We start from the raw sequence: 24,094 nt of genomic DNA on the forward strand, positions 1-24,094 counted from the left end.
TCTGGAGATGGAAGTCTGAGATCAAGGTATCATCAGGTTAGGTTTCTGACTATGGAAATTAGGGCTTCAACATAGGAATTTTAGGGAAACATAATTCAGTCCATAACAAGTGTTCTGTAAAAATGTCAATTAGGTCAATTTGCTTGGTTGTATTGTGCAATTCTTTTATATCTTTAGTGATTTTCTGTCTACTGTTCTATCAGTTAATGAGAGAAGAATACTGAAATCTCTAGCACTAATTGTGGATTTATTTCTACTTACAGTTCTATCATTTTTTGCTACGTGTATATTAAAGGTTTGTATTTAGATATAGAACTAAATTACTTAGGGTTGTAATAAACTTCTGATGAATAGATCTTTTTTTGTTTATGGTAATATTCTTTCCTCTAAAATCTAATTTGTTGATATTTATATACACACTCAAGCTTTCTTTTGATAACTGTTATCATGGTATCTCTTCTTTTTTGTCCTTTTACTCTTAACCTGTTAGTCTCTGTTTGTTTAAAATGTTTTTCCTATAGGTATCATATAGTTGGATCATGCTCTTTCACCCAGTCGGACAATATCTGGATTTTATTTTGGGTGTTTAGAACCTTACATTTAATATGACTAATGGTATGGTTAGGTTTAAGTGTATCATCATCTTGCTATTTGTGTTTTATTCATCCCATCTATTTTTTGTTCCCTCTTTCCTTTTTTTTCAGCCTTCTTTTGGACTGAGTATTTTTATGATTCCATTTTATCTTTTTTGTTGTCCTATTAACTATAACTCTTTGTTTTGTTATTTTAGTGGTTGCTTTGGGGTTTATAAAAATGTGTCTTTAACTTACCACAGTCTGTCTTCAAGTGATATTCTACTTCACAAGTAGTATAAGAACCTTACATTAGTATAGCAGTTTTTCTCTCCTCCTGGCCTTTGGGCTATGGTCATTATATAGTTTACATGTTGTATATATCACATTAAATTATTAATATTTATGTTTAAACAACAAATTATCTTTCAGAGAGAATTTAATGAGAAAAATATTGCATATATTTACCTAAAGCATTACTGTTTCCAGTGCTCATCATTCCTTTGTGGGAGCCATATTTCCATCCAGCATCATTTTCCTTCTGCCTGAAGGACATTCTTGAATCTTTCTTGTAGAGTGGGGCTGCTGGTCATGATTTCTTTGAGCTTTTGTATGTCTAAAAAGTATCTTGCTTTTTTTTTTTCAGAACTTTTATTGAGATACTTTTAACAAACAATAAACTGCCTATACTTAGAGTATACAATTTGGTTTTTTTTTTTCTTATTAGTAATGTATATATGACAATCCCAGCTCCCACTTCATTCCCCCCCCAACCCTCCCCACTTTCCCCACTTGGTGTCCATATGTTTGTTCTCTACATCCATGTCTCTATTTCTGCTTTGCAAACCGGTTGATTTGTACCATTTTTCTATATTCCACATATATGTGTTAATATACGATATTTGTTTTTCTGACTCATTTCACTCTGTACAAGTCTCTAGGTCCATCCATGTCTCTACAAATGTCCCAGTTTCATTGCTTTTTACAGCTGAGTAATATTCCATTGTATATATGTACCAATCTTTTTTATCCATTCATCTGTTGATGGACATTTAGGTTGCTTCCATGTCCTGGCTATTGTAAATAGTGCTGCATGTGTCTTTTTGAATTATGGGTTTGCTTTTTTTTTTTTTTTTTTTGAAGATATTTTCACTAGTTATAGCACTCTAGATGATAAGGTTTTTCATTTTGATTTTTGTTTTTTACTATAGAAATACATTGCTCCACTGCCTTGTCACTTGCATTCTTTCCGATGAGAAATCTGTCACAATCCTCCTTTGTTCTTCTATATATAACATGTCTTTTCTTGTCTGCCTCCTTTAAAGATCTCTAGAAATTTAATTTGGGTCTTTTTTATATCTTCCATTTCTTAACTTTCAACTATGTGGATTATAGTGATAACTATTTTATTGTCCTTGTCTGACAGTTGTAACATCTGTGCAAGTTCCAGGTTGGCTTCAAATGATTTATTTTTCTCCTCTATATGGGTAATATCTTCCTGTTAATTTTATCCAGTTGGGTGTTGGATATGTTTTTTATTCCTAAAATATTCTTGGATTTTATTCTGGGGGTGCAGTTTAAGTTGAAAGCACTTGATCCTTCTGGGTCTGGCTTTTAAGATTTATTAGGTGGGACCAGAACTGTGTTTAGTGTAAGGTTAATCATTCTCCACTACTGAGACAAGACCCTTTTGAGTACTCTTTCCAATGCCCCATAAACTATGCAGTTTAAACCATGCTCAAGGGGACCAAATTACTTTTAGATATTAGCATAAGCTAAACCTATTTAGAAAAGCAGATAATAATAACATCTGTATCATGAATCCCAAAGATAGGATTCTGGATTTTCACACATTCAAACCATCCACATCACTGCTTTCATCCATCTGTTTATAGTATTAGATCAATGTCCTCAAACAGATAATTTTATCTATGAATTCACCTCCACCTTTTTTACAAGCCCAAAAAAAAAAGTGCTCAATGTCCTCTCTCTCTTAGGTCCTCACGTGCGGTATATTCAAAAGCCTGACAACAGGCCCTGCTCCATCACTGACTCTGTCAAACGATTCCCCAAAGAGGAAGCCACAGAGGGGAATGCCACCAGCCCACCGCAGAACCCACCTACCAACCTCACTGTGGTCACTGTGGAAGGGTGTCCCTCCTTTGTCATTTTGGACTGGGATAAGCCACTCAATGACACTGTCACTGGTAAGATCATGGCATGTGGACCGTTACTTATGGTGGGCAGCATTGATAATGCAACGCATTGGGAATGTGATACCTTGGATCAGACTGTGACCTGCAAGGCATATCTCAGGAGCAGCAAGTCCCACAGAGTTCTGCTGTCCCTGTGGTACATGATGGTCTAAAGTGTCATAAGATGGGAAAAGATCATCTTTGTCCTGGTTATGGTTAGCAGATTTCTTTAAGTTGCATACCTTCCTTCTCCTCTCAGTACTGTTTTTCACAATGTGAAGGTATATCTAGTCTTTTCATTACCAGAAAGTTACAGATAAGTTATGGGAAGTTGCCACTGCTGATAAGATTTAAACCTGTTTTCCTTTCCCCATCCTAATTTCTAGATTGACCTAGAATTTTCAAGCAGGCTAAGAGTTAATCATTTTAGGGAAAAAAAATTTTTAATTCTTTTCCTGGTCAATTTTCTGCCTATCTCAGGAAATTTTGATTCTGCTATCGCTTACCCAATTTCTCTAAAAATGACTATGAAAAATCAGAAACCCCAAGTCATTCTTTGAGTTTGTTATGTGGGATTTTAATTCTCTGTAGTGAAAAGGATAGTCAAACTGGAGGGGAGGCGGGAGGTGGGAAGACTAACAACCCAAATCAGGTAGAGGATGTAGCAAACAGCGTGAGTACACAAGGTTCCTGCTGCCCATGTCCCCGCCACCGCCACCATGTGCCCAATAGAGGCTCTACTAAGAGGCTGTCAGGAAGAGTAGAGAGCAGTACACAGGGCGAGGTGAGGAGTGGGGAGATTCAGGATCTGCCAAAAAAAGTTGTCTATGAATAAAGGAGAAAACAGTAGCTATTTCTCCTCAGACAAAACCATTTGGTCTGGGCAACTTCCAGTGTAAGCAGCCTATCTTTGCTTAGCTGGCTTTTTATATTTTTAACCGTATTTTGTGAATTTCCTTTCTTATGCAAAGCTTGCCTTTGTTTTGAGAAAGAACCAGCCACTGCCCATGGTTCCTGGGGATTTGACTAGTCTTGCTTCTTTACCCAGAGCTATGCCAGTAGGTATTATCATTCCAGCATCTAAAAATCAATCTGTAAGTATTGATTACCTACATGTATTAAAAAGCTTAAAACTCTCAATCCATATGCAGTGGTAATAAGGAGTTCCTGTGATAGTCTGAGGGTTCATTCTCATGAGACCAAATGATCTATAAAATTTCACATGCCTTAAAGATACAGGACATCAAGTTGGAATTGGTTAATCTAATATGTCTAATAATCAAACATATATTCACTTGGATATGTCAATAATATCTGACTTAACTTTTTAAAGCAGGATTTTCCTTTCTGGGTTTTCTTTTCATCAAGTAACTTTTTAAAGTAATATAAATCTGTAATTTCAAAGAATCATGAATAGGATATACTTTAACCAATTAGTTTTATAACATTATTATTTTTAAATGTCATTGGGCTGCTTGAGATCATTCACTAGATATTGGACTTATGATAACAATTTTCATGGATAAGGATCATATCTATAACTATTATATTTTATAAATAGAAATAAGTCCATATTTAACCATTACTCACTTAGACTATATTTAAATGTTAGACCACATGTCCTAATGATCTGTTCTATTTTTTTCCATTTTTGTTTAATTTTAGTATTCCATTAAATACCACCTGATTGCAAATGTAATCTTTTATAAATCAGCAGCTCAGATAATACAGAGCTTAATTCTCATACCACTGGAAATGGTTTTTCAAGAAAGGATTAAGAAAGATAACAAAAAGAGAGTGAAACATGTTCTTCATTTCCCAGGTTGACTTCTGTCAGTAATCTTTCTTTTAATTGGGGGCATGTGTTCACCTCTAGTAAATGCATCCAAATTCAGATGCTTCTCCATGTCCTTTCTACACTAAAGTAGAAATAGGTGCACCACAGCCAAAGACACCATAAACAAGACAAGAAGATAACCCTAAGAATGGGAGAAAATATTTGCCAATGAAGAAACTGTCAAAGGATTAATCTCCACAATATACAAGCAGCTCGTGCAGCTCAATATCAAAAAAGCAAATAACCCAATCCAAAAATGGGCAGAATACTTAGACGTGTCTCCAAAGAAGACATGCAGATGGCTAACAAACACATGAAAAGATGCTCCACATCACTGATCATTAGAGAAATGCAAGTCAGAGTTACAATGAGGTATCACCTCATACCAGTCAGAATGGCGATCATCAAAAAGTCTAAAACAATAAATGCTGGAAAGGGTGTGGAGAAAAGGGACCCCTCCTGCACTGTTGGTGGGAATGCTACAGCCACCATGGAAAACAGTATAGAGGTTCCTTAAAAAACTAAAAACAGAACTACCATATGACCCAGAAATCCCACTACTGGCCATATACCCAGAGAAACCATAATCCAAAAAGACACATGTACCACAATATTCATTGCAGCACTATTTACAATAGCCAGGACATGCAAGCAACTTAACTGCCCATCAACAGATGAATGGATAAAGAAGATGTGGCACGTATACACAATGGAGTATTACTCAGCCATTAAAAGGAATGAAACTGAGTTATTTGTAGTGAGGTGGATGGACCTAGAGTCTGTCATACAGAGAGAGGTAAGCCAGAAAGAGAAAAACAAATACCGTATGCTAACTCATATATATGGAATCTAGAAAAACGGTACTGATGAACCCACTGACAAAGCAAGAATAAAGGTGCAGATGTAGAGAATGGACTTGAGGACACGGGGTGGGGGGAGGGCGAAGGGGAAGCTGGGACGAAGTTAGAGAGTAGCAATGACAAATATACACTACCAAATGTAAAATAGATAGCTAGTGGGAAGCTGCTGCATAACACAGGGAGATCAACTCAATGATGGGTGATGACTTAGAGGGCTGGTATAGGCAGGGTGGGAAGGAGTCATGGGAGGGAAGGGATATGGGGATATATGTATAAATACAGCTGATTCACTTTGTTGTACAGCAAAAACTGGCACAACAGTGTAAAGCAATTATATTCCAATAAAGAGCTTAAAAAAAAAAACTGTTCATAATAAAAGAAAAAAAAAAGAAATAGTGCACCATGGAGATTGGCCATAGCCTGGGTGCTTGAACAACTTAAAAATAAGTTAGTTATAAGGTGTCGTTTTGTGATACGTCGAGAGCATGCTGACATAGATTTAAATCCCAGACCAGCTGTGTTCTAAATAATGCAACTTGGGCCCATAACTAGCCTCTTTGAACTTCGGGGTTTTTTTATTTGTAATAATAATAATTCCTATTGTTATCAATTTATTGAGAGTATAAAACTTAACAGAGAATTTTTGCAGCATAAATTAGAAGCTATTAAATTAACATCTGTCAGTAGTAGCAATAGTAGGACTGGTAGCAGTAGCGTCACCATTGTTATTTTCATGCCATACTGACCAGACTGTGATGTCCCCAATATTTATAATAATTTTCTTCTAAGTGAATTATCTCATAATAGGGCAATAAAACCCTCTGAGGGGAAAAAAGAGACCAATTATTCAGTGTCAGTTCTTTGTAGATTTTCTTATATTCTTACTGTTATTGAAATTATTTTTTAAATCCCCTATTTTAAAGTAAGAAATATGGACACATACTTTTTTGTTGGTGGTGGTATATTTTTATAGTGTTGGTGGATTTATGAAAAGCTATTATCACTTTAAAGCATTAAAAAGGGAAGATATATACATCCTAAAACAAGAATTCTGAGAAAAATTCTAAATGTCTTTTTAATCATAAAGGTAACTTCTAGATCCATTTTGAAAACTCCAATCTTTCAGGGTAAAAATAGTATTAAATTAACATTTAAAACTTGAGTCAAAAGAAAATTAGAAAAGATGTGCTTTGAGTGTAGAAGTATACTAAAAGGCTGGGGTGATATTAAAAAGAATATCGCACAGTGGATGAGGAATGACCCAAGCAAAGAGTTTTTTTTTCAAGTTTTTGAAGGTGATTGCTTTCATGCATAACCAGCTGGGATGTCATATAAATTGCTCTTTTGGTGACTAAGCAGCACTTGAATCTTTCTAATGAGAATCTTTCAAATTTTTGTGATCCTAGTTTCAAAACCACAACTCAGGGATAATAAGGAATAATACAAGATATAATAATAATAGGTACCACCTGTTGAGCAAAATACATGCAAAATACTATTAAGCACTTTCCGTATGTTCCTACTTTAATCCCTACAAGCAACACTATGTGAAGAGACACTATGGACATTTTACAGATGGTAGAACTGAGACTGAGATCCAGGCAAGTAGCTTGGTCTATCTCTTTCCATTAAGTCATGCAGTTTCCATTTTTTAAAAATCAATTTTACTTCCATTCTAATTACTCCCATCTTTTTCTAGTAAATCCTCCTTCACAGCTGAGGAAAAGATATAAAACAAACATTTGAATTCAGCATCCTCCCTCTCTTTCCACACTCCGTTAGAATAGAAAGCCAACTGAGACATAGGTTGGGAGCAGAGAGTCTGAGGAAGGAATCCTAAATATGGGCCATTAGTCCTTTAATAGCTGCAGTAATGTGTCCATACGCAATGACCCTTGCCTTCCAGTTTAATTTCAAATTTTCAAAAGGATGGTCATAGGAAATTTCTCCGAGAAAGTGATCCTCCTTTTTGGCTTTTTTAAATTCACCATGAAAGATCCTTCCCAAATTAAAACTGATGATTATAAGTCTCCATGAGTTATTCTATAATTTCAGTTTTATTTCCAATATCCATTTCCTACCTTTGGTCTCAGTGCTAACAGCAGAAATCCCCAGTAACTTGCCAGCTCGTTTGCAGCCTTCCCACTTTCCCTGATGCCCACCACTTGTGTATATCTTCATATTGAAGGAGCTGTTTTTGAGTAGGGTTTTGTTGTTGTTTGTTTGTTGTCTTTTGATTTTTTAATCCTTGTGTGGTCTTGTCACCTGCATTAAACTAAACCTCAACTGAGAGCAGGGAAAGCAAATTAGTAAATTATATTCTCTTATTCTGGAAGTCTCTTTTGGTTAGCCCTGCAAGTTCATAGAAACCTGCCCTTAAGTTAAATATATGCAGCTCTCTATGAAGACTTTAAGGGCATAATTTTTTTTTAACTCAAGGATAATTATCAAGGGGGCATATGTAAGCAGTATGTACAAAACTTATGTAACTTACATAAGCAGTAGGTACCAAAATTCCATAATTCTGTAGTTCAAAATAATGAACTATAGAAAAGTATGTTCATTATCAAGCCCTGTGAGCGGGAAATGTGCTTCTACTGAAGCACCGCTCCTCATATAGCGTTTTTTACAAAGCCACACTGGGCTTTCCAGCAATAGCAGATGATCTGACTTACCTAACAAAATCATAGGTTACCCATATCCAGCGCTACCATAGGAATGTCAGCAGTCTTCACAGTTACCAGATCTTTCCTGCTCTAGTAAAGAGAAAACGGAAATGGTCAACGAGCAACTCCCCAGATGCTTTGGGACCTTCATCATCTCCGACAGTCCCCATCTGGAAGTTACTAATGTGTACGATCAATACGTCTCTAGACCTACAATCTTGTTGCTCACTTGCATGAGAGTGACTTTGTTATGCTGTTAGCCTCAGGAACATTCAGCCTTCCAGAGCATAAAGATGAGTATCTGTTGGCTTTTTTGCTTTTCAGAATATGAAGTTATATCCAGGGAAAATGGGTCATTCAGTGGGAAGAACAAGTCCATCCAAACTACAAATCAAACCTTCTCCACAGTAGAAAATCTAAAACCAGACACAAGGTAAGCCACCAGTGCTATTCAGGTGAATTCTGAGAGTGCAAAAATCATAACAAAGGAGTGAAATGACATCATCCTTCTCTATCTTAAGGGAGGGTCTAGTTTGCATTTCATTCTTTGGCTTTCCGTACACAGCACTAGATACCCCTAGAGTCTTGGTTTACAAATATGCAAGTTATTGGTGGGGATACAAGAGCTGACAAGATGATCTTGTCAGTTAACAGTATAACACTGAAAGACAGATGGCCATTAATATCAAACATTGATATCCAATACCAAAATTTAGAGGAGAAAAAGTCTATAGACCAGAGACAACTGGATCGTGGATGGTGTAAGCTAGATTTGAAGCACAAAAGAAGTTGGTTGGCATGCTGGAAGGGGAGGACAAGGAAACAAAAACCATGTGATAAACATAGGTGAAAGTTTGTAATAGTCAATGCTTAGTATAGCTGCACGCTAGTCCCAGACACAGCAACCCTTTGCTTTTGGGTCTTTTTATTACAGACCAATGAGAATAGATTTTTGAAAATGGACATATATAATATTAACAATTGTTCAACAATAAACAACTTTTCTTGGCATCCCTTGTTACCATGTGGTTTATCTTGCTGTATAGTTTTTTGATTCCTTTTTAAATCTAAAATACCTAATATTTTATCAGTCCATTTTATTATTGCAAGAAAAATAAGGGCCTTAGGCATTTCTAGAAATGTAGTAGGGGTTTTCCGTTTTTGTTTTGTTTTACACAGCTAAATCATTCAAATGTGTTGCTCAAGGAGACTCTCAAATGGGTACAACCAAGCATTTCCTCAATAAAGCCAATGTGCTAAATTCATTTATCAACTAAATTTCACTCTCTGTGCAAAATTGATTTCTTTCCTCAAGCTCCAAAACATTGTCTGATAAACTCTCTGTGCTTTCAGTATAAAACAAAACAAACAAAAATACCTCTGGCAACATAGATCAGTTTTCACACAATCAGGAGTTTTTCCAGATTGAGTATTTCTTAACTTGATAAAGTTCTTCAGTGTTGAAAAAGATCAGTGGAAGTGAAGACTGGAACGTCAGCATCAGAGATTTTTTTTTTCATGTTTTATTTCTTGTATCTTTCATTGTCATCTGACTGAATTGAATTAGGTATTGATTGTGACACTCAGAAGAGCCTCTTTTGGCTCTGATAGCAAGGAGGCTCTTCTAATCTCTTCAGGAGAAAAGGAAGCATCTAGTTCATTATAGATGGTTTGCTCTATATAAACTGTAGTCCTATACTGCAAAAACAACACTTTTCCAACAAGTGTGTTTTTGCTTCTTTAGAGTTCTCTGTTTTGAGTTGTAATATGGAGAATTTTGCAATTGCTAATTTTCTTGAAGGTATTAAGTTAGCCAAAATAAGCATATATTTCAGTTAAAGCCCATTTGATGATCTTGGTTCTGTTTCCTTAGCAAGATTAACAGGGAGAGAGCCTATTTTTTACTATAATCTATTTTAAGAAAAGAGTAAAAGAGAAAAGGTCATTTAATTTGGACTTTTTAATAGGTGGATTTGGGCTTACGAAACTTGGTTTTTCTCTTCAGTTTCCTGCTTTTTATTCCACTTAAAAAGTGAGCTGTGTTGTACACAGAAAGTTCACTGAAGTGCATCCAATTTTTAAGTTTCATTGTGTTCCTTTTCTGAATCAGACTGTTCTCAGATTTCACAGTGCACCTATTAGCTCATAATCAAAGGTAGAACACAGTAATGCCAGTGACATTTTAAACCTGATTTGTTTGTGTAAGGTTTGCATCTGCATTCAGCTAACATTTACTGAGTGCCAACGATGTCCTCAGCCCTTGGTGCTTGGTGTTGTGCCTACAAACAGGAGTAAACATGGTGCCTGCCCTTGAGGAGCTCCAGGCTAGTGGGATAGGTCGCTAATGACTGATTAGTCTATACAAAGTGGCGAGAGCTCTGGTAGAAATCTGCACCAGGGGCAATGGGAGCCCAGAGTGGGCGGCACGTCACAAAGTCAGGAGATTAGGAAAAACTTCCTGGAGAAGGTGACACCTGGGCTGAGGCACAAAGGATGAGTAGGCTGGAGTCAGCTAGGTGGCTGTTGTAAGGGAAAGGAATGTCAGAGAGAGTAGCACCTGTCAGTGCAGTGGCCCGAAATGACATGGTTGTGTGTGGTGAATAACAGGCTGTTTTCACCAGTGTGAGGAGCAAAAAGTGGACAGAAGCAGTAGAAGCCAAGAGAAGCAGAAGCCAGGTTAGGGAGGGCCTTCTGTGCTAGATCAGGACACGTGGTCAAGTGATGGGAAGACCCTGAAGGATGGTAACTGGGGAGTGACTTCCTCTGATTTTCATTTTTGTTTTCGTTCTGACTTTTGTTTAGTTGGAATAATCACTTTTGATACTAGAGCTACTTACAACGAGTAGCAGTTGGTAGAACAAGTCTAACTAAAAGAACTTTTGTTAATGTCTTGCACAAGTACCATTCTGGCATGTGACCTAATTGGTCAAATGGGTACATAAGAGAAACGTGCCTTTAGGCTGAGCTGGATTCCATTACGGAATCACAGGACCGATCAGGTCATGGGGTTCATGTCTAGCTTCTGGTTGAAATTGTTGCAGGGCTCATGCTAATTGCTTCTGGAGTTTACCTCAGATTCAGGTAAAACCATGTCCCCTTTATCCCACCCTCCTCCTATGTATGTGTCTTGCTTGTCTCTGCCGTCTGTCATCAATGTGCCTTCTAAGGAGGACCTCTGCAACCTATCCTTATCCCAAGACAAGGAAAGCCGAAAGGAAACTCTTTCTGGGTTTGTCTTTGGAAAAAGCAATATTAAACTAAGATTAGGAATCCCTGTAATCAGAACACCATGCCAAGTTTTACCACTTGGCATAAATTTGGGGCCATTAAGCATGTCTGTATGTGGCTTATTTAATGTTATTTTTAGTTTGGTATGATTAAATGAAATCCATTCAGATATAAAGACTTAATGTTCATAAATGTGATTTGACCAGGATTATATTGATAGTCCCTAATGCATCATGATTTAAAAGTTATATTTAAATTTTAGTTTAAATATAAACTATTTTTAACAGTAGTATCGTTGACTGTCTTTTTTGGTGCTAGAATAGTTTGTGAACATTTAGAATTTTTAACCCCCAAAGCTCTGTAAATCTATTTTCTCTGCCTTGATTCTCCTGGGTTAAATGATATAGTTTAACTTATATTTAAACTAGATCAGTAGTTTGAAGTAAAGAATATTCTCACATTGGGGACAAATAACACACATAGATATAAATTTTCTAACAAAAATTATTTAGTCTATAACATGGGAAACTTTGTGGTGGTCAAGTAGTTCAGTAGATCCCAGCCCCCACTGAGCTTATAAATACATTCTGCACTCTCAGAGGTATGCTAGAGATTAATTTGTCTATTTAATAGGCAAAATGTTTTGAGCTGAAATATTAAAATTACATGTTGAAACCCATATTAGTCAAATAACCAAAGAAGAATAAAGTGAAGTCAAATCATTTCATTTAATTTGAGATTTCTGAGCCTAAAAGTACCTGAGGAAACAAAACTAACACCCATGAAACTTTATTACACAGAATAAACGAACATGCCAACAATGTAGGACTTACACCCAAATTCTGCAGTTTAGAAGAGGAGAGAGCTGCATGGAACTTGAGAACTTGACAGTAAAGGATAGGATGGTATGGGGCAGGCTAACAAGAACAGAAAGAACAATAGTATTATTCTTTCAAATGAAATCTGTGTGCACAACTTAGGTGAAATACAAGTAGTCCTCAAAGGTACTACTGACAGCAAGGCTACAGCAAGTATAATGAAATTATGAGTTCCCCAGTTTAGGGGGTCACATTGACTCTTTCGATGCAAGCTTTTTTCATACTGTCTTACATAGTTAAGGCAACGTTCCTTTCCGTTGTATCTCCTCTGCCCCAACCATGATCCAAGATTAATGTTAATAAAGGACTCCCTGTAAAATAAAGAGGAAGTATGTACAGGATGCAGTTAGCAGGGGGGTTTATTAGCTATGAAGAAAGACTTTAGTCACATTTCATTAGTTGAGGAAAAATTTTAGTCAAAATACTTAGTAAACTCCCTAAATAGGCCAACTTTGAATTATAGCTGTTAAAATGAGGTTCTGGAATTCCCTGTTTGAAAGCTGGAGGATAGTAACTTCTGAAAGAATATCTATAGCTTTTTTCCAACTCTGCCAGACACATATAAAGAATTTATTTCAGTCTCATTTTCCATCATTTGTCCTGAATGAAAAACAGGAGCTCTAAAAACAGGTGATAATCACCAGCTAATCGTTACACAGTGATATAGGTTAGAACACTTAACCAGAAGAATCAAGGCAGAGAAAATAGATCTACAGAGTTTTGGGGGTTAAAAATTCTAAATGTTCACACACTATGCTAGAACCAAAAAGACAGTCAACAGTGCTACCGTCTCCATGCCTGCTTTTAACGACTTAGCCAGGTTTTTATGTACTCTGCAGAAGCTCGAAAAATAACCCACAGTAAGGGACCATCCAGCAGCCGTCTTGCTGCTGGGAGAGTTCAGCTGCACACCTGGAGTGAAGTGTTTCTGTCTCTAGAAGGCGGAGCCGCTTGGCTGCCCTGAGGAACCTGGGTGTAGCTCCCAAGGTGGCACAGCAGGGACAGGCCCAGCCTTGCTGACAGCTGCTTGCAGCTGGGGTGATAGACATACGCAGGGAAGAGGGGCTGTTTGTGGAGAGCCAGAGCTGTTTCAGTCAAGTGAAGCAGAAGAGATCTGTTAACAGAGGCAAACAGCTATGGCACAGCTCCAGCACTTTCTTCAGAAGATCCCTCTCTCACCCCATCCCTAACATACAAAGAAAATGTAGAGATGTTAGTGTCCACTGAATCAGTACTCATCTAGCCCACTCTCCAATATTTATTTTCCACTTATTTTTGAAACCTCATTGTGTGGCTCTTGTGGAACCAAAAGAAAAATATTAAAAGAGCCTCTCCTATCTGGGGCCAACTACTTTGTTTACAAAGACCACTTTGGTCATATTTAGTTCTGTGAACAGAAGAACCGATAAAGTATATGGCTTAAAAAAAGAAGTGTTGCACTGCTGCTTAAAGGGACATGAAGTGTGGACTAACTGATCTTGAAGTCTCTCCCAGCTCTAAAATGATATACTCTTATGCTATCTGAAGCCATGCACAAAATCAGTGAGAAAACTGGAACTGAAAATAAAACCAAAATCTAGGTCCATCTTACAGCGAGTAGAATTGCTCTGGTAAACCATTTTTGTTCTGAATTATGTCTGTGGTCTGCGATTTGCTTTCAGACAAATTATTTTTAGCACACATTTTGGTAATACATTGATGGGCAGGGTTCTTCCTGATGAACTAGTTGGGGAATATGGATTTACACACAATCACTGTCCACTTAAAAAGCCCTTGTATCTCAGTCTTCTCTTCATGTGAGCCCCTGTCTCTCCTTGCTTGGCTAAAAAACTGAAGAAGTCAGTTTGTGTGCCAGACATACATGTGGTCCTGCAATTTCCTATGGAAAATGCACTCTGTCTGGTAATTAAGATAAATCAAGGTTACTTAACCTGCTCAAGTACTTCTACTGTCATCTGTGGCTTGGGAGGATTCTAGAGAACAGTTCTTCCTCTAAGACTAAAACCTACCAAAGTTTCCTATAGCTGACAGCAGAGGTAGTTTGGGACTGCTGGTTTATGTTGTTTGGCTTAATAAAATCTTGGCACTAAAAATAAACTGGAATAGAGGCAGCAACTTCTTGTAAAGTGTAAATCTGACTGAACAAAGCAGGTATGTGGAATGGCCATTATGCCCTTATTCATCGGGTTTTTGTGAAATTCTGGTCTCTGCAGTCTGTATTAACTTTTCAATATCTCCTCTCATCGGCTGTGTAGAAATAAGATAAGCTGCCAGAGCACTGGGAATTTTATTTAGTTTTATTGTAGGTCTGAGCAGCAGAAGAACAATTGCTTCCTCATTAAAGAAAGAAGAAACTGAGTTGTTTGCTCAGGTTTGCAGCTTTTCATCAGGCAGAAGAACAGCTAAGAACTCCACTAGTCTCTAAAGAGAGCAATTCTTCTTTTTCACACCACCATATTCTTTTTATTACTTTTCACTTTGAATTCCTTAGTATCTAGGGAGGGGGTGCAAGATAGTCATAGCAACACTACAGAATTAGAGTGCAGCCCAGATCTGGAACGTGTGTGTCCCCTCTCAGAAATGGGAGAAAAAGGAAACGTCCCTCAGGACCTATTGGGCAGCTAGTTAATGATCCCTGATGCCTGCTGATGCCCTGCTCCTCTCCCTTCTGTCCAGTTTAGACTTATTTTGTCCTCGAAGTGTCCCCTCAGCTCTGCTCTTGGCTTCTCATCTGTATTCCCAGGCCAGCACCATGCCTACACGTGGCGGGTATCCAGAAATGCTTTCCATAATCCTGCAGTGTCCTTGGAGAACTGATGGATTTGATTTCCCTTTCCCTATTCCACTGCCCACTACTCCTTTTTTTTTTTTTTTTCCTTTTTCCCTTTTCCCTTTCTTTCCCTCTGAATGAAACCTAACCTGAATGGGGCCCAAATATTTCAAGATGGCACTAGAGGCAAATCAGCTAACAAAATAATTCAAACCAACAAAGAGCTACAGGGTGGCCCTTCTATATAAAAAGCAGTTGCTTGAGGTTTAGGACCTTTTGTTAAGTTTATCGAATAATGAAAACTATAATTCAGCTATATGTTATGGGTAAAAATACAGGGAAATTGTTATAGAGAGGAACAAAGAACGGGAAGGCAGAGAGATGACAGAAAGAAGGGTCTGCCCTAACCAGACCTAGAGGGTAGCCTCACGCTAGATCCTGCAGGCTGGAGCTTCCCTATCTCTGACAGTTTTGCCCGTGAACCACAGATGCCTTTCTTATAATCTTTACAGACATAAAAGCAAGTATGTGGACATAGAACAGTTCTGCCTTGAGAGTTCTATGGCAGTGTTTGTCAAATTCCCCAAGAATAGAAACACCTTTAAAAAAATTCTTTAGAGATATAAATGTAATACTTGAGAATATTTATAATGACTTACTATGTGCCTGGTACCTTGCTTTTACATGCCTCACCTCATTTAATCCTCACAAGAAACTCATAGATACTTTTATACCCTTATGAGGTAATAATTACTATGATTAATAGTATCCTCACAAATACCATTATTATCCTCATTTTTATACATGAGGAAATTGAGGCAGAGAGAGGTTAAGTAACTTACATTAAAAGTACACATTAGTGGACTTCCTAGATGGCTTAGTGGTTAAGAATCTGCCTGCCAATGCAGGGGACACAGGTTCGAGCCCTGCTCTGGGAAGATTCCACATGCCACGGAGCAACTAAACCCGTGTGCCACAACTATTGAGCCTGTGCTCTAGAGCCCGTGCACCACAACTATTGAAGCCCATGTGCCTAGAGCCCGTGCTCCACAACAACAGAAGCCACTACAATGAGGAGCCCATGCACCACAATGAAGAGTAGCCCCTGATCTCAGCAATTACAGAAAGCCCGTGTGCAGCAATGAAGACCCAACACAGCCAATAAATAAATAAAATAAATAAATAAATTTAAAAAAAAAAAAAAGTACACATTAGTGCAGCTGCGAACCCAAGTCTTTCTGGCTCCAGAATCCCTGACCTTAACCGCAGCACCATGCTGCCTCCTGATAAGGCAGCCGGGAAGATTGTTTTTGTTTGGATCCATACCTTTCTGGGAAAAACCAGGCATGGTTTCTGCCAGGGGTGTTATTCATTTGGCTTGTCCTCTATGAGGCCCAAAGGCTTGACTGCAGCTGACCTCAGATTCCATCTTACAACTGAAGTTTGTACCGTTTTACCAGCATCTATTTCCACCCCCCAGCCCCTGTAGTCACTTTTCTACTCTCTCTGTTTCTATGAATTTGACTTTTTTTTTTTTTTAAGATGCACATATAAGTGATACCATGCACTATTTGTCTTTCTCTGCCTGGCTTATTTCATTTAGCATAATGCCCTCCAGCTTCATCCATGTTATCGCTAGTGACAAGATTTACTTCATCTTTAAGGCTGAATATATATTCCATTGTGTGTGTGTGTGTGTGTGTGTACACATACATACATACAGTTGACCCTTGAATAACACAGGTTTGAACCGTGTGGGTCCTCCTATACATGAATTTTTTTCAATAAATACAGTACCTGTATTTTCATTTTTCAGATGTTTAAAGTTTGTGTTTGACTAGAGATCATAATATGTGGAACCAAAAGAATTAGGGTTGAGACCTGATTCTATCCAAACTATTTCAGCTTCCTGCTCTTGGGTGAGTTATTTATCAATTTCTTCATTTTTGAAGCAGAGATAGCAATACTCAGATTTTCACCTTCTTGGCGGGGTGGTACCTATACCCCCCACATAGTTCAAGGGTCAGCTGTATGTATATGTGTGTGTGTGTGTGTATACATCACAATTTCATCCATTCTTCTGTCAGTGGACACTTAAGTTGTTTCCATGCCTTGCCTGGAGTGAATAAATGTTGCTGTGAACATAGGAGTAGAGATATCTTTTCAAGATAATGATTTCATTTCCTTGAATATACACCCAGAGGTGGGATTACTGGATCATGTGGTGGTTCTATTTTTAATTTCTTGTGGAACCTCCATACTGTTCTCTGGAGTGACTGTACCAGTTTATATTCCTACCAGCAGTGCACAAGCGTTTCCTTTACTCCACATCCTCACCAGCATTTGCTATCTCTTGTCTTTTAGATAATAGACATCCTAACAGGTGTGAGATAATATCTTATTGGGGCTTTGATTTGCATTTCTCTGATGATTAAGTGATGTTGTGCATTATTTCATGTACCTATTGGCTATTTGTATGTCTTCTTTTGAAAAGCATCTTTTCAGGTCCTTTGCTCATTTCTTAATTGGGTCATTTGCTTTTTTTTTTTTTTTGCTATTGAGTTGTATGAGTTCCTTATATATTTTGATAGTAACCACTTATCAGATATATGATTTGCAAATATTTTCTCCCATTCCATAGACTGCCATCTCCTTTTATTGATGGTTCCCTTTGCTATGCAGATTTTCAGTTTGATGTAGTCCCACTTGTTTATTTTTGCTTTTGTTGCCTTTGCTTTTGGAGTCAGACCCAAAAATTATTGTCAAGATGGATATCAAAGAGTTTACCACCTATTTTTTTCTTTGAGGATTTTTATGATTTCAGGTTTGGTATTCAAGTCTTTAAACCATTTTGAGTTGATTTTTATGTATGGTACAAAATAAGGGTCCAGTTTCATTCTTTTGCATGTGGCTATCAGTTTTCCCAGCACCATTTATTCAAGGGACCATCCTTTCCCCCATTGTGAATCCTTGACTCCTTTGTCATAAATTAATTGACCATATATATGTAGGTTTATGTGTGGGGTCTCTATTCTGTTCCATTGATCTACATGTCTTTTTTATGCCCATCCCACACTGTTTGGATTACTGTAGCTTTGTAATATGATTTGAAATCAGGACATGTGATGCCTCCAGCTTTGCCTATTCAGGGTCTTTTGTGATTCCATATGAGTTGTAGAATTGTTTTTTCTATTTCTGTGAAAAATGCCATGGGAATTTTGATATGGATTGCATTGAAACTCTAGATCACTTGGGGTTGATGGACAGCTTAACAATATTAATCTTTTCAATCCATGAATGTAGAATATCTTTCATTTTATTTGTGTCTTCTTCAATTTCTTTCATCAATGTCTTAAAGTTTTCAGTGTACAGATCTTGCATCTCCTTAAAATTATTCCTAAGTATTTTATTATTTTTGAGGCTATTGTAAATGTAAATTGTTTCCTTAATTTCTCTTTCTGATAGTTTGTTTTTGGTACATAGAAAACCAACAGATTTATATATATTAATATTGTATCCTGCAATTTTACAAAATGTATTAGTTTTAGCAGCTTTTTGGTGGTGTGTTTAGGTTTTCTATATATAATATCATGTCATCATCTGCAAATAGAAACAGCTTTACTTTTTCCTTTCCAATTTGGGTGTCTTTTATTTCCTTCTCTTAAATAATTGCTCTAGCTAGGACTTCCAGTGCTATGTTGAATGAAAGTGGTAAGAGTGGGCATTCTTGTCTTGTTCCTGATCTTAAAGGAAAAGCTTTCAGCATTTCATCAATGAGTATGATGTTAGCTGTGGGCTTGTCATATAAGCCTTTATTACGCTGAGGTATGTTCCCTCTGTACTGAGTATGTTGAGAGTTTTTATCAAGAAAAAATGTTGAATTTTGTCAAATGCTTTTTCTGCAGCTATTGAGATCATATAGGTCATATAGATTTTTATCCCTCACTTTGTTAATATGGAATATCACATTGATTTGTGGATGTTGAACTATCTTTGCATTCTTGGAATGAATCCCATTTGATCATGCTTTATGATCCTTCCAATGTATTGTTGAACTTGGTTTGCTAATATTTTTGAGGATTTTTGCCTGTTTCATCAGGAATATTGGATTATAATTTCCTTTTTCTGTAGTGTCCTTGTCTGGCTTTGATATCAGGATAATGCCAGCCTCATAAAATGAGTTTCGGAGTTCTCCCCTCCCCTTCAATTTATTGAAAGAGTTTGAGAAGGATTGGTGTTAATTCTTCTTTAAATATTTACTAGAATTCACCAGTAAAACCATGTGGTCCTGGGCTTTTGTTTGTTGGGAAGTTTTTGATTATTTACTCAATCTCCTTCCTAGTAATTAGCCTATTCTCTATTTCTTCATTGTTCATAGTAGTCTCTTATGATCACTTATATTTTTGTAGCAGCAGTTTTAATGTCTCCTCTTTTATTTCTGATTTTCTGACTTTGAGTTCTCCTTTTTTCATAGTTACTGTAGCTAAAGGCTTGTCAGTTTCGTTTATCTTTACAAAAAAAACAGCTCTTAGTTTTGTTATCTTTTGTATTATTATATTATTTTTTTTTTTGGGCCCCTGTTTCTTTTACTTCTGCTCTGGTCTTTGTTATTTCTTTCCTTCTACTGACTTAGTTTGTTCTTTTTCTTGTTCCATGAGATATAAAAATAGGTTGTTTATTTGATATCTTTTTTTTCTTAATGTAGGCATTTATTACTATAAATTTCCCTCTTAGAATTGCTTTTGAGGCATTCCATAAATTTCTATATGTTGTCTTTCCATTTTCATTTGGCTCAAGATATATTTTGATTACTCTTGATTTTTTTTTCTTTGACCCATGGTTGTTCAGTAGCATATTTGTTGTTTAATCTCCACATATCTGTGAATTTTCCAATTTCTTCTTTTAATTGATTTCTATTTTCTTACCACTGTGGTTAGAAAATACACTTTATATGAATTCAGTTTTCCTAAATTTATTAAGACTTGTTTTGCTGCCTAACATATGACCTATCCTGAAGAATGTTTCATATGTTCTTGAGAAGAAGTTGTATTCTGTTGCTGTCAGATGGAATATTCTGTAAATGTCCATTAGGGCCATATGCTTTAACATGTATGTTAAATCCAGTGTTTCTTTATCAATTTTCTGTATGGATGATCTATACGTTGTTGAAAGTGTGGCACTTAAGTCCCCTGCTGTTATCGTAGTTCTGCCTATTTCTCCCACAGATCTGCTAATATTTGCTTCATATACTAAGGTCCTCCTATGTTGGGTACTTATTTACAGATGTTATATCCTCTTGATGAATTGACTCCTTTATCATTATATAATGACCTTCTTTGTGTCCTATCACAGTCTTTGGCTTAAAGTCTATTTTGTCTTATATAAATATAGGTATCCCTGCTGTCTTTTGGTTTCCATTTGCATGGAATATCTTTTCCATCACTTCTCCTTTAGTCTATGTGTGTCCTTAAAGCTGAAGTCAATCTCTTGTAGGAGAATTAGATGGGTCTTGCTTTTTTATCCATTCAGCCATTCTATGTCTTTTAATTAGAGAGTTTGGTCCATTTATACTTAAAGTAAGTATTGATAGGTATGGACTTACTATTGCTATTTTGTTCATTATTTTCTGATTGTTTCATAATACCTTTGTTCCTTTCTTCCTTTCTTCCTCTTTGATTTGATGATTTTCTGTAGTGTTATGCTGTGATTCTATTCTCTTTTTTTGTGTGTGTATATCTATTATTGGTTATTACTTTGCAGTTACCATGAGGTTTACATAAAACCTCATACAGCAGTCTATTTTAAGTTGACAACTTCAGACACACAAAAGCTCTACTTTTTTACACACTTCTCTCCACATTTTTTTCTTATGTCACAATTTACATTTTTACTGTGTATATCCATTAGCAAATTATTATAGTTATTGTAATATTTTTATATTTTAACCCTCATATTAGAGTTATATTTACCCACCACAATTTCAGCATTAGAGTATTCTGAATGTAACTGTATATTTACTTTTACCATTGACTTTCATATTTTCACGTTTTCCTGTTACCGGTTAGCATTCTTTTGCTCCTGTTTGAAGAACTCTCTTTAAGTCTATTGTAGTGGTGATGAACTCTTTCAGCTTTTGTTTGTCTGGAAAACTCTTTATTTCTCCTTCAATTCTGAAGAGCAACTTTGCTGAGAATTCTTTTTCAATTTCAGCACTTTGGATATATCATGCTGCTCCCTTCTGGCCTGAAAGTTTCTGCTGAAAAATCTGCTGATATTGTTATGGGAGCTCCCTTGTACATAACAAGTTGCTTTTCCCCTGCTGCTTTTAAGATTCTTTCCTTGTCTTTAATTTTTAACAATTTAATTATCATTAATGTGGGTCTCTTATAATTAATGTGGGTTTCATGGTGTGGAACCCTTCAGATTCCATTTCTCTCTGGCCTTCCTGAACCTAGATGTCTATTTAAGTTTTCAGCTGTTATTTCTTTGAATAAGCTTTCTGCCCCCTTTCTTTCCCTCTCCCCCTTCTGGGATTCATAAAATGCATATCTTGGTCCATTTGATGGTGTCCCATACATTCCTTAAGCTATCTTTTTTGTTGCTCCTCTACTTGGATGAATTTTACTGCCCCATCTTCGCATCCACTGACCCTTTCTTACACTTGATCTAGTCTTCTGTTGAGTTCCTCTGATGAAGTTTTCAGGTTAATTATCATATATATTTTTTCAGTTATTATAGTAACTCTGTGTTCTCTGGTTAGGCACTTTTTTATATTTTCTATCTCTTTGTACTTTGTTTACACATTGTTCTCCTGACCTTGATAAGCATCTTAATGACTTATTCTCAACTACTTATCAGGTAAATCACTTGTCCATTTTGTTAAATCTGTTTCTGGAGATTTTTCTTGTTCTTTTGTTCAGAACATATTCCTGTTTCTTATTTTCCTTGATTCTCTGTATTTGGATTCTGCATATTAGATAAAACACCCACCTCTCCCAGTCTTGACAGAATAGTCTCAGATAAGAAATGAATCTCTTGGGCTTCCTAGGTGGCACAGTGGTTGAGAATCCATCTGCCAATACAGGGGACATGGGTTCAGTCCCTGCTCCAGGAAGATCCCACATACCTCGGAGCAACTAAGCCCGTGCACCACAACTATTGAGCCTGTGCTTTAGAGCCTGTGAGCCACAACTCCTGAGCCCATGTGCTGCAACTACTGAAGCCCACGTGCCTAGAGCCCATGCTCCGCAACAAGAGAAGCCTGGCAATGAGGAGCCCACGCACCACAACGAAGAGTAGCCCCCACTCAGCACAACTAAAAGAAAGCCCATGCATAGCAAAAAAGACCCAACACAGCCAATAAAATAAATAAATTTATAAAAAAAAAAAAAAAGAAAGAAAGAAATGAACCTCTTGAATCAGCCCAACTTAAGTTCCTACTTGTTTCTCAAACTTCTAACATTGTCCAAGAAACTTGGGTTGTTCTTAGTGGCTCGTAGTAGTTGGGGGTGTGCCAGAACTCATCAGTGTCCCAAAGGGGAGGATCATAGCATCTAGATGTAGGCTGATTATAAGCTGGACCCTAGGTAGCAAGTGGAAAATTATGTAGTTAAGGCCCTTCCAGGGTGTTGACTTAAAAAATATTCACAACTTAAAAGTTTAGATTTATATTTTATTTGGTGGGTATTTTTAGGACATCAAGCCTGAGAGGCAGCATCTCAAGTAATCCTGAGAGAGCTGCTCCGAGGAGGTGGGGTGGGGGATGGGGTGGGGGAGGGAGCCAGGATATATAGAAGTTTTGCAACAAAGGGCAGGTAGTCAGAACATCAAAAGATTACTGTTAATTAAAGAAAACCAGATGTCCCATGTTAAGGAATTTAGCACTTTTCTATGTATGGAAAGATGCAAGAGTCTAGGCTCACTGAAATCATTCCTTTGATACGCACCTCAGCTATCTGGGGCCAGTGTTTTTAAATCCTGAGTTTCCTCAGGGCTCATCATGGGAAGTGGCTGTAGTCTAATGGCTGCTAGATGGCAGGTATTCTTTCCTTCCTGAGTTCCCTCAGGGCTCACATTGGGAGGGCTGCAATTGCTGATGCCTGTAACACCCTTTGTTTACTAATATGGTAGGAAATATTCCATTTCTCAAGGGAAACACTAGGAGATGGTTGTTTTTGCCTGTTGGGCCCATGATATAGTTGGGGCAGGGGGGTGGGGTAAGGAAGTGTGCTCCTGAATCCATTAATAATGCTTCCTTTTTTGCTAGTCCTGAGGAATTTGTGAACACAAACCCATTGGCTCTCAGAGACAGGCAATGTGGAGACCTATCCCTTGGGCAGCAGCTGCAAAAGCTGGAGCGTCAGCCATTTGTACAAGCCCCTTCCAGGGAAATACTAGCGGCATGGTTTTACTGTTGGAGCAGGCTGGAGGGAGAGGGCAAGAAAGGTGTCTGCCAACTTCCCTGTCTCTGGAGGGAGGAATCACAGCCAGCCCCTAAATATGTGCTAAAACTAAAAGTCTCACCCTCAGGTGTCAGCTTTTAAAGTATACAGATAAACCCCTTTCAGGGAAAGACAGGAAGATGGGCGTTTTTGCCTGCTTCCTATGTGCTGAGCCCTGAGGAGAGAGCTAGTTAAAAACTGCTTCTTTGCCATAGTCCTCTGGGATTCATGAATGCAAGCCCCATTGGCTATCAGAGCCAGGTGATCCAAAGACTCATCCCTTTGGATGGAAGCTGTAAAAACTAGGGCACAGACATGCTTACAACCTCCTTCCAGAGAGATACTAACAACTTTGAGCAGGCTGGAGAGAGAAGGCAGGAGAGTGTCCAATGGCTTTCCTGGTCTCCAGGGAGGATCACAGGCCCCAGAGTTTGCTAAATCAAAATCCTGGCCCTCAGATAGCAGCTTTTACACTGTCAGATAAACACCTTTCAGAGAAATATTGATAGGTGACTTTGCCCTTTTGCTCTCCACTGAGCCCTGGGGGCATAGCCATGGTGGGTGCTCATGCACTTGGGAAGAACAGCTGATTTGCGATATCCTTATGGGTCTCATAAACACAATTCCTGTTGACTTTCAGAGCTAGG

At 37.5% G+C, this 24,094-nt stretch overlaps 1 protein-coding gene across 18 annotated transcripts in view; it reads left to right on the forward strand.

The window, feature by feature from the left end:
* Positions 1 to 24,094, forward strand: part of ABI3BP (ABI family member 3 binding protein) — a 262,791-nt gene that overhangs the window by 225,814 nt on the left and 12,883 nt on the right. For all 18 annotated transcript variants that reach the window (XR_009047795.1, XM_057697718.1, XM_057697719.1 and 15 more), the window contains 2 exons: positions 2,570 to 2,779; positions 8,455 to 8,563. Coding sequence is in view for 17 of the 18 variants with exons in the window: in XM_057697718.1 (XP_057553701.1) it covers positions 2,570 to 2,779; positions 8,455 to 8,563 (319 nt within the window). In the remaining variant the exon portion in view is untranslated. The remainder of the gene's footprint in view (positions 1 to 2,569; positions 2,780 to 8,454; positions 8,564 to 24,094) is intronic.

The sequence above is a fragment of the Hippopotamus amphibius genome, chromosome 10 (genome assembly GCF_030028045.1).
Source record: "Hippopotamus amphibius kiboko isolate mHipAmp2 chromosome 10, mHipAmp2.hap2, whole genome shotgun sequence".
NCBI lineage: Eukaryota > Metazoa > Chordata > Mammalia > Artiodactyla > Hippopotamidae > Hippopotamus > Hippopotamus amphibius.